The sequence below is a fragment of the Talpa occidentalis genome, unplaced genomic scaffold, assembly GCF_014898055.3.
Source record: "Talpa occidentalis isolate TD23 unplaced genomic scaffold, MPIMG_talOcc4v2.1 talOcc4.12, whole genome shotgun sequence".
Taxonomy (NCBI): Eukaryota; Metazoa; Chordata; class Mammalia; order Eulipotyphla; family Talpidae; genus Talpa; species Talpa occidentalis.
Genome location: NW_023601212.1, coordinates 4,192,042 through 4,203,796, shown reverse-complemented (window position 1 = coordinate 4,203,796; position 11,755 = coordinate 4,192,042). Strand labels below are relative to the sequence as shown.

Here is an 11,755-nt window from a genome sequence, read left to right as displayed (position 1 = left end):
ATCTCTCGGCCACTTGGAAGGTTATAAGAAAGTACTGTTGATTATGGCACTATGCAGTAGATTCCAGAACCGTATTCATCCAGCAGCTTCTAGTGTGTATCCTGAACCAACTCCTACCAAATTCCCCACCCCCTCCATGTAACCAATTCAAGTCTGTGTAAGGACCACATACAGAAGTGATTTCCAGGATGGGTAGCTCTCTGACTTGTATCGTGGAGCAGAATGTTCTTAAGTGCTTGTGTTGTCGCAAAAGACAGGGTGTCCTTTTTCTTGACTGAATAGTAGCTCATATTTTATTACACAGAATGTGTGTTATAACCACACAAATTCCTGTGTGTGTAATACACATTATAAGTTTTACAAAATCCATGTATATTTATGTGGAAAATTAAGATCAATTATTTATATATATATATATATATATAGAGAGAGAGAGAGAGAGAGAGACCATATATATTTTATCTATACGTGTACACATTATTTTCTTTATTTATCCACTGATGGTCTCATAGGTTATTTCTAAATTTTGGCTCAATAGACAAGGGGTGTGCATAGCTTTCGGTGTCATGTTTTCATCGCCTTTGTACATGTATGAACAGATCATGGGGGGTCTAACTTTGCTATTTCTATTCTCTTTTCCACCGTGGCTGAAGCAGTGTATTAGCCACTGACAGCACCCCAGGGTTCTCTGCTCCCTACCCTCACTGCTGACCTTTGGTCATCTCCCTGGGAGCTCTGTCAGCAGCTGTGGGGTGACAGCTCCTGGTTTAGATTTGCATTTCCCTGGTGAGTGATCCTGAGCACCCCCTCGTGTGCTTGCTGACCATCTAGGTGTCTCCTCTGGGAATACACATATTTAAGAGCTCTCTGGTATTTGCATAGGCAATGACTTCCTGTCTAACTTGAAAAAGCAGGAAGCCACACTTGGTGCTACATACACTGAAAAGCTTCTGCATTCAAGAGAGACAAAGGGACACTGGGCAGACAATTTGTTCCTAAAAACAGCCCCCACCTTCCCATCTCCTGGATCACATTCTTCTGTATTCAAATGACAAATGATATTTTCCTCAAGCATATTGGAATCTATTTTTGTTTATCTAGGTAGAAGTAATCTTGGATCTGCATTTTTCACTGCTTGGAAAGAGTGTGATTTACTATTTTTCATTTTAAGTCTTCGCCAATTTATGTTTTAGAGAACAGTGGATGTGATTCAGTCTTGTTATATCTTTTTTCACAAGGTCTTAGATTTGTGTTCCATTGTGCTTAATGCATTCATGCTGATGCCGCTATATTTAACCAGGCTTTATTTTTCCTGCTGTTTCATTTATTTTATGAATTAAATTCCTTGACATAGTCTCTATAAAATCAAATAACAAAAGTGGGGAAACTAGCTGACATACTTGCTCATGTGGATGTTACGTTATGACAGAGAGGGTTGAGCACAAGGAATAGCGCATGTGGGATATGATGGTCTCAGGAATAAACAACACGGAGGAAAGGGACAGACTGTTGGGGCACAAGCAGGATTTTATGGAATATTGTCTGGGGAGGCCATTGCTTGTTGGACAAGGAGCAAAACAAGGACCAGTTTATTTGTGTCAAAGAGAGATCAAAACCCAAAGTCTAAGGGCCTCCCTGGTGGCGCAAGGGGTTAAGCACCGCACTGTGAAGCAATCTGCAGCCTTTGCAGCATGAGTTCGATTCCCAAGTTCAATTCCCGGCCGGCCAGGGAGAAACCCACATGGCGTGGCAGACCTCTTCTGTCTCTCCTGCTGCTCCTCCCCTCAGCAGTGTATTTCAGCAGCTCTGCCTGTTCTGCTCTCCACTCTGTCTCTGGTGAATCCTCTCTCTCCCCATCTCTGGCCTGTACCTCAGCTCTTGTATGCACATAAAAGCCCAAGAAAAAGAAAAGAATCTATTCCACAAAAATGAAAAACCAGAGGAGGGATCAGCTCACTCACTACTGCATCATGTACAAGTGTGTGGTCACATAAAGGGAAACAGTTACAAAAACAACACTCAGATCAGGAGTCCACTGTCAACCCCATTACAGGTGAGTGGAGTCACAGGGGATCAGTTGGCCTGGGGGCCCTGGAGTTCAAGGAACTGTTTGCCACCCGGCCTGGCTCTTCAGTTGGGGCCTCACTCACATGGTCTCTCCCTCATTAGCAAGAACTGACTTTTAAATATGTCTCTTCTGTATGCAATGTCTTTACTCTGTGATGAAGCTCACCTACCCGCACAGACATACAGAAATGACACACACATGTACACAGGTACACACAACTGATGGACGAGAACTGTTAATCAATGTCCACGGTGTGTTCAGACAATGCATCCAGACATTTTTGTACAGGCTTTGCTTGTTCTTTTCTACTTCATTCATGCAAACCCAGGTCTGACTCCCTAGTGGATGTGAGTCTCAGGATATGGAAATTCCTCTTGTGTGTTCTCCAAACTATTTTAGCATTTCCCTGTCTGTCTTTCTCAACTTGTCATTATTTTTGTGAGACCATATTGTTCATCTAGCTCATGCAATATGCATTTATTTATCTACTATTCCCAACTAAAGGAAATCAGGGTGAGGTGTCAGAGTACAGTGAATATATTAATTTCTCACTTACTATCATGGATATATTCCTGGAAACTGCAACTTTAAGAGAAATGATATATCACAAAACCAATTTTACCATAAGTTCATCAAGATAAACACAAATTAAATTTCCTATGGCAGATTTCTGGTCACAGATACATCACCAAACTTGTTGTGAGACCCTGTCACTGTTACTATTAAACTCTATTTGCTTCATCATCTACTCATTGATCTCCTAATCAGCTTTTTCCAGTGAAAGTTGAGGGTAACTGGGGTCTGCCAAGAAGCAGATGGTACAAAGGAACTGACCCTGACAGGATGCTGTTCAGATGCAGGGCAGTGGGCCACACTTGCTGTGGGTAGGAGTGCAGCCTGGTCCAGCCCTCACAGAGAGAAGTGAGGCTGCGTCTCAAACAGTAAACATGGAACTGCCATTTGACCCAGTCATTCCACTCTCAGGCATCTGTCCACGAAATTCAAAAAACTAGTTTGAAAAAAACTTGTACTCCCATATTTATTGCAGCACTATTTATTATAGTTGAAACATCCCAACATATGAATAGATCAAGAAGATGTAGTATATAGACGCAATGGAATACTACTCAGCAATCAAAAAGACAAACCTATGCCATTTGTGGCAACATGGATGGAGCTTGAAATCATGATGCTAGCTGAAATAATTCATGGGAAAGATAAATATCACATGGTGTGACAGATAATGTGGAATATAAAGTAACTAAATTAACAGATTAAGAGAAGCTGGGCCTAACCCTTGACAGTTGATGACAGAGCTGAGACACCAAAGGGGGAGGCTGGGGGAAGGGGAAGAATAAGGCAGGAAGGAAGCACCATAGTCTGCAGTGGTGAATATGGGTGAGTGGGTGTGGGCACACTATGGTGGCAATACCTGCTGGGGGTACCCCGATATGACCTCGGTTACAAAAAAAATGAATAAATAAATAAGGAGACAATGGCCAAGGTTCTGTTTGTTTAGGTATCCAGTGTTTTAAAATGCAGAAGAAAACAGCAACTTTCTTTACAACAATTCTGCACAGCTGATTCTTTGCAAAGTAAAACACTCCCCATCTTCACTGTCCATAGCGATTTCCAACTGTCAGCTCTGCCTCAAGGCACAGGACAAAATGCCCTAAGTGTGGATCAGAAAGTGTGTGTGGCAGAAATAAGGAAAATAATCCTGATGAGAGGTAGAGGAAGCACAGATCAGACATCTATCCCAAAGTTAAAGATGTCCTCTATAATCCAGCATTCAGAATTTAGATGAAATGGGAGAGAAACAAATTATAGTTTATTGAGGGATTCAATTACAGATAATTTATATATGTGATACATAATACCCACACCTAGGCACAGTGCATGTAACACAATCTAAACACTAGAAGATCAGCAAATGTACAATGTCATGTGCAGGAACTTCCAAGGCCTGAGGAAGTCGGACGTCCTGCCAAGCTCTCTCATCTCACCCCCAACCTGGAGCACGCCCTCCTGTCACACCCCTACTTCTGGTTCTGTAACTGTGCCAGGAACGCTCCTGTACTGACATCTTTTCCTGGCTATTTCCCCAAACCCAAATGTTCTTCTCGTGGATATATTGTTGTCACGTGATATGACCTTCATATAAAAAATCCCACTGACTTCAGATTTTTTTGTTCAAAGTCTCATAATCGGAAGTGATTATCAAGTTTCCTCTAGAATCCACCTCTTCATCCAACTGCATTATTTTACTTAACAATAGTAATCACCATATGAAACATTATTTACCCAGAACACACACATACTTAGAAGAAAACTTGTTTGGGGCTAGGATTTTCCTTTTTCTTCTTTCCTGGAAAAAAATTTGTTCATTAATTACGTGCGCATAGAACTGGAGTGCAGGCTAGAGGTGCCGGGAGTGAGAAGACTCACTAGAGACACGAGTGGGAAGCAGGACAGGCCGATCTACTGAAAGACACTCCTGAGGGAAGCAGTTGGCAAAGCAGGAGAGGTCTGCGCCGGGGTCAGCTTCCAGGCCGGGGATCGAACAGAGACTGTCCCGGTGGAAGCCGTGAGAAAACCCCTAGGCCACCAGGGGGGACCCAGAGCTAGGATATTTCAAAGTCGATCTCACTGCTTTTCCTCCATGATTTCAACAATATTTGGATAATATAATTGGTCAAACATATTTAAAAGAAGAACTCAGGAAATTTTCAAAGAAAATTTTGACTTGGAAAATGTTTTTTTAGATGTACCCATGGCTAATCATTTTCAGCAACAGGGAAAAGGCACTAGCTCAGTAACATGAAATTGATTCACTGAATGTATTTAAAATGAAATCACCCCATTTAAACTCATTCCGTGACTGCTCTGCTGTGGTGAAGTTGACATCACTTCTGTCTCCATCCCCCAGGCTCACCAGCGACCTGGCGCCAGGAAACCAAACCCACCCCACAGCGTTCACCCTCCTGGGGCTCTCAGAAGAGGCCTCGCTGCAGCCCCTCCTCTTCTGGGCATTCTTGGCCATGTACTTGGTCACGGTCACTGGGAATCTCCTCATCATCCTGGCCATCGTCACGGACCCCCACCTGCACACCCCCATGTACTTCTTCCTCGCCAACCTGTCCTTTGCCGACATCGGCTTCACCTCCACCACCGTCCCCAAGATGCTGCTGAACATCCAGACGCAGAACAAAGCCATAACCTACGCGGGCTGTCTCAGCCAGGTGTTTTTCTACATATTCTTTGGAGGACTGGACACCTTCCTCCTGACAGCCATGGCCTACGACAGGTTTGTGGCCATCTGCCATCCCCTGCACTACACGGTCATCATGAACCCCCAGTTCTGTGGCCTCCTGCTCCTTGCATCCTGGGTGATAAGTCTTCTGCATGCTCTGTTACACAGCTTAATGGCTTTGAGACTGTCCTTTTGCTCACAGCTGCAAATGCCTCACTTCTTCTGTGAACTGGACCAGGTGGTCCAGCTTGCCTGTTCTGACACCTTCCTCAATGAGCTGGTGATATATTTAGCAGCGGGGGTTCTGGGGGCCATTCCTCTCAGTGGCATCCTTTTCTCGTACTCTAAGATTGTGTCCTCTGTTTTGAAAATCTCCTCAGCGAGCGGCAGGTACAAAGCCTTCTCCACCTGCGGGTCTCACCTCTCCGTGGTCTCCCTGTTCTACGGGACGGGGTTTGGCGTGTACCTCAGCTCTGCTGCTACCCACGACTCCAGGGACAGTGCAATCGCCTCGGTGATGTACACGGTGGTCACCCCCATGCTGAACCCCTTCATCTACAGTCTCAGAAACCAGGACATAAAGCAGGCCCTGGTGAGGCTTTTCAGCTGCAGAGCAACCCCAACGTGACAGGGGCCGCTTCCTCAGATTGTCTGGTCGGGAGCAGCAGGCCTCAAAGTCCATGGGCTAAGTCATGATCCTGTCATCACTCAGTCAGAGATAATCTGTTTGTCTTATGTATTGAGCTTGATATCAGTGTTTTTTACGTTATAAATATGTTTTCTGTATTTCCCTAATTATGTTTAACTGGTCCGAAAACTGGGGTCTGTATTAAGTAAAGCATAGTCTCAATGAAGTTTTCTTTAGTAAAATGTTTAAAACAGAAAATTGGGTACTTACAAAATAAGTACAAAAAATTGGGTACTTACAATAATAATAAACTGGGTTCTTACAAGATATGAAGGAAAAATATGTACATCTGTTTCGGGTAAAAACAAGCAACTTATGAATTATCTAGTGAAAAATCTTGTCATATCAAAGTATCCATGAGTGTCCAGGGCTAATACTCAGTTGTACCTAATTCTGTCCTTCACTTTCTTCCTTTTGATGCTTTGTTGTTGACCCGTAATATTCCTCTTCATGTCATTTTGCTCAGGGTTTTTTCATTTTTTTCTTTTTTTAGAAGAACTCTTGTCCGCTTAGTGTCAGGCAGGCAGATGTGACAGTGATAAACTCCATGGACTTCTCTGTCTGGGGAAGCTTTTATTCACATTCATAATGGAATAATTCTGCAGGGTGGAGTATTCTTGGCTGGAAGTCCTTGTGTGTAGGATTATGAGCACTTCCTTCCTCTCCTGTCCTGGAGAGTGACTGGGGAAAAAATCTGAGGAAGCCTCCGTTGGATGCCTTTGCAAATCCTCTTTTATTCATGCATCCTGTAAAATTTTTTCCTTTTTTTCTGATTTTTAATAATTTAAATAGTGGAGTGTCAAGGGTAGGTCATTTTCACTTTGAAAATTGGGTGTTATCGCTACTTCCAGAATGTTCACGGTTATTTCAATCTCTTGGTCTGGAAAATTCTCAGCTATGATTTTTTTGAAAGGCGAAACTCCTCCCTTCTCCTTCATCCACTATCCCTATGTTTCCACTTCTAATTGAGTTTGACATTGTTTGTAGTGTTGCCTTATTTTTCCTGTGTCTAAGTCTTATTTCTCTTTTCTTTATTGGGTGATTTATACATTTGGATCCTCTATTTCTCAAGTTATTTTGTTTGCCAGTTTAATTCTACTTAAAACATTACTACATTTGTGTTCATTTACATTCAGACACTTTTGTGTGTCTTAACATTGTCCATCTCTTTGGTGAACACTCTCCTGTTCTTTATCTACTTTCTCAGGTCTCGCAGCTGCCCGTCTGCCCTGAGTCACCTCCCATAACTCACGGGTGTATTTAATGTTGTTGCTCCACGTCGCTGAGACTCCTCTGCTTCTCTCTCAGAACTTCTGTTCTGCTGCTGTTTTTCCTTCCTGCACTCAGATGTTCCTTGATTTCTAAATATTGATGTCATCTCATTTCCAGGTGTACAGCTGAGGTGCTGGGGGTCAGTTTGATTGTTTCTCTTCTAGTTTACCTTGGGGTGAGGTGGGCGGTGGAGAGTCTGGGACTTATGTGTTGTCTGAGTTTGCTGAGACGTGAGCTCTGTCACCTCCACCTCTTCCCCCTCCCTCCACAGAAGCTCAAATTGGTCTTCAATTGTCCTCACCTCCCTCCCCACCTCCTTCAGGTTGTTCCTGCCACTGATTGAGTCTCCTGGTGACTGGAGCTGGGTCTAGTCCACAGGGTTCCATCTCTGAACTCAGCTGGCCTGGATATGAAGGGGGGACCTTCGTGGGCTGTGTGCCCATTGCACAGCTTGGCACAGGCAGTTGGAACAGGCAGTTTCCACAGGCAATGACCACCACAACCACTAGCCCTACTGTCCACTGAGGGACCCGGTTGCAAATGCTACAAGTCTGCTTGATACTTTACAAAGGAGTGCTGTGTTCTCTGTCCCACTGTCCTTCTCGGCTCTGGGATCCATTATGAAGCCATCTGGGCTCTGCCTGAAAACTCTGATTTCTTAACTCTGGTAGAGGCTGGAGATTTCCATTCCTGGACTGGTCATTGAGCTCACAGGGTCTCAGACCAGAAGAGGAAACACTTATGTAATTTGGTGGAATGTAAACTTGTACATCTATTCTGGAAGCAGTATGGAAAGTCCTCAAAACCTGAAGAATATAAGTTCCCTATGATCCAATTGTCTCACTTCTGAGTAAAATACACACAAAAACCACTAATTCAAAGAGGTGTGCGCCACCCATGTTCACTGAAGTGGAATTTACAATAATCAAGAGGCAGAAACTATCCAAGTGTCCACTGATGGACAAATGGACACAAGAGGTGGTATATGTAGATAATGGAATACAATTTAGATATTAAAAGATGAAATTGCACCATTTGCAGCAACAGAGGATAACAACAGAATTATCCTTACTGAAATAAGCCAAACAGAGAAAGTCAAATGACATATGATTTCACTCACATGTGACAAAGAAAACAAACAAGAAAGTCATGTCAATAAAACAAAATATACTTTTGGACTATGACTATGTAAGAACAATTAGTGGCTAACAGAAACATGTGGGAATGGGGGTTAAATCAGAATCAGAGGGAAATGGTATAATGAAAGATAAATTTGAAATTTTAGCATTGAATAATGCCGCATATACATGTTGATGAATAATCATGCATACCTGATTTTTATATAATGTTATAATGTAAGGTTACTCAATTTAAAAAATTAAAAGCCAAACTCAAAGGAAATGGAAAAGAATTCAATGGGAGTGTCTCATTTAATAAATAGCTTTGCATTAAAATGAACTTACGTTTCAAAGTGAATAATAAACTTATTTTATAGTATAAAATAAAATGTATAAATATTGAATGAGAGGAGCTATAAGAAATTAGGCATCCATACTGTATGGTATTTTATACATAAAACACAAAAGATTACACAAGCTTCAACTGCTTTCTTAAATTATTTTTAAAAAAGATGGTCCGAAGTCTGTTTTCTTGTGTATAATATTGTGGGAATAATTAACCAATATTCAGATGGATGTTTTAAGAAATAAGTGTCTGAAATAGTGTTTATTATTGTAGGATGAGTTCCATTTATGTCCAGTTTTTAGGGTTTTCAGGCTACACGGATGTTGGATCTAACTGAAACAATAAACCAGTGCAGTTTAAGTGGCAAGATATAAACACAAACAAAATCAGCTGCCTTTCCGCAGCGGTTGAGCGCTGGGCTGTGAAGCTGCCCTCAGCCTCTGCAGTGCCGGTTCGATCCCCGGCCGCCAGGTGAGGGTCCCACATGGCGCGCAGACCTCTCCTGTCGCACCCGCTGCTCCCCTCAGCAGTGTACTTTGTCAGTTTGCCTGTTCTGCTCCCCGCTCTGGCTCTGGTGAATTCTCTCATCCTCCGGCGCTTCTGACTATACCCAGTGCTTGTATAAATAAATAAATAAATCTTAAAAAAAAAATCAGCTGCCTTCCTATATATAAACAATGAGTTAGATGAGAAAAAAATCAAGAAAATGATCCCTCTTACAATCACACCAAAATAAATAAAAGTTAAATACCTAGTTAGTAAACTTAACAAAGAACGAAAAGGGCCTGAATAAAGAAAACTATAAGACTCTGTCAAAAGAGATACAAAAAGACACAAAGAAATGGAAATTTATTTCTTGCTCATGGACTGGAAGAATCAATGTGGCCACAATGACCATCCTCCACAAAGCACTACACAGAGTCAACACAATCACATGGAATTATCAATGACATGCTTTAAAATATAAAATATACATTACTGAAATTCGTACAGAACACAAAAGACCCTGGAAAGCAAAGAAACTCTGACCCAAAAGGGAAAACTTCATTATTACAATACCAGACTTCAAACTGTACTACAAAGTTATAATAATTAAAACAATACTGGATAATTAAAATGGTACCGGAATTTTATCAGACACAGAGACCAGTGGGATAGAAACAAGACCCCAGAATAAAACCAGACTTACAGGAACATTTAATCTACAAATTTGAGCCAAGAATGTACACTGGAGCAAGGAAAGCCTCGTCAGGAAATGATATTGGGAAAAGTGGGCACACGAGCAAAAGAATGAAACTAGACTTCTCTATCTCAAAACACAGAAATCAAAATACATAAAAGTCTTTGATGTAAGACCTCCAACTATAACACACATAGAAGAAAACTTGGGCAAAACACTCTATAATATAAATTTCAGATGTGTTTGTGGAATCCTCCCCAGCAGCAAGGGGAACAAAGGAGAACATAAATAATTTGGACTATATCAACCAAAATGCTGCTGTACAGTTCAAGAAAACAGCCGGGTAACACTCACTCAGACTACTGAAGGGAGGATGTATTTGCACAGCGTAATTCTGACAAATAAAGACACATAAAGAACCTGGGTGTTGAGGGCCTTCCTCTCCTGTTCCACACCCACAGAGACGTGCCAAGTTCAACATGAGGTACCCCGCTGGTTAGGACACATCTGGTGGACGGAGAGAGGCTATTGGTGCAAACCCATGTGCCATTAGATTGTCTGATGTAACATCGAGTTATTTCCCAGAACGTGCCTAACTTGCATAGAGACCTGGTACGGGGTGTGAAAATATCCCTGTTGAGTTGTGTGGCAACGAAGTGGACATTAAGGACAGGAAAGTGAAGGAAAATCTATTGTCTCCAAAAGAATAATTTTCAGTACTGAGACGAGTCCGCCACCGGTCACTACAAGCCCTTCCTCTGGCTGCTCCAAAAGCAACTGGAGACCCTCACTTGGAGTTCGTTGTCATGGAGTTCATTGTCACGCCTGCTCCTGCTCACTGGGCTGTCACGGACCCTGCTCTGGCAGTGAAGTCTGGGCACAATTTACAGGTTGCTCAGACAACTGCTGCTCGGGATGACGATGGTGACCTGTGAGGATGGTGATGCCCAGTGTCAGGAGTGGGCAGTGCCCCCTGCTGCCAGCGGCACAGCATGTTAACACTTCCCTGTGCTGCTAAGCAGGACACCTGCTTATTTTTGGGGGGCTGAGGAGGTGCACGCGCTTCAGGGTGAGTTGGCAGTTACAAAAATCTTTGCTCTTTGGCCCTGCATATTAGCTGGTTAGGAACACAGTCGTTTCCTTCTGGCGTTTCAAACATAAGGCTGCTGCAGTTACATCACAATAAAAACAAAAACAAAAAATTCCCATTTGCTTTTGCAAGAGTGCCATGACAACAAGGAGTGTGGCCTCTAAGGTTTTATATAAAGGAACTCAGTTCTCTGCTTAATTAGAGTGGAATAGCAGTATTGGGCATTTGGGGGGGTCTGTACCCCCAAAATATTTGTGCCTTGATGATCTAGGGCATAAAGTCAAGAGGGTTCCTTAGCCACAGACATTTGGAAAACTTGGACACAGAGTGAGAATAAGGTGCTGGGTGGCTACAGCTCTCGAAGGTGCAGGAGTTCATGAAAAAGGAGTAACCAAAATTGTATGCACTTGACATCTAATCTAGTCTCTCGGGATCAGAGAATCATTAAGTAACTTTCTTTTTGTCCAGTCCAGTGTCCACAGGGAACTCATGAGCTCAGAGCTTGGAGCAGGAGAGTGAGGTGTGGCTAATGAGACCGCGTGGAGGGCGGTAAATACCCTGTCTCCCTCGGTCCCTCAGACTGTCCAACCCGGGACCGGAGAGGACATGATTCCTGTCTGTGGAGCCCGACCTCTGCCCAGGGACCAGCCCGTGGCGCCCTCCTGAGATCCTGTCTGTGACACAGCCCAGATCCATCCTCAAGCGTCCAGGAGGGACTCAGACGCTCCATGGAGAAGCCC

The 11,755-nt window shown here is 43.0% G+C and overlaps 1 protein-coding gene and 1 pseudogene across 1 annotated transcript; both read left to right on the top strand.

Annotated features, from left to right (window-relative positions):
• Positions 1–5,016: 5,016 nt before the first annotated feature.
• LOC119240315 (olfactory receptor 7C1-like) lies at positions 5,017–5,949 on the top strand (the record flags this gene model as incomplete). Its single annotated transcript, XM_037504669.2, has 1 exon — positions 5,017–5,949. A coding segment is annotated over one exon (933 nt), but the record flags the coding sequence as incomplete, so codon positions are not given.
• A 328-nt stretch (positions 5,950–6,277) lies between these two features.
• On the top strand, positions 6,278–11,498 carry LOC119240313 (GTP-binding nuclear protein Ran-like; annotated as a pseudogene).
• The last annotated feature ends 257 nt before the right edge of the window (positions 11,499–11,755 follow it).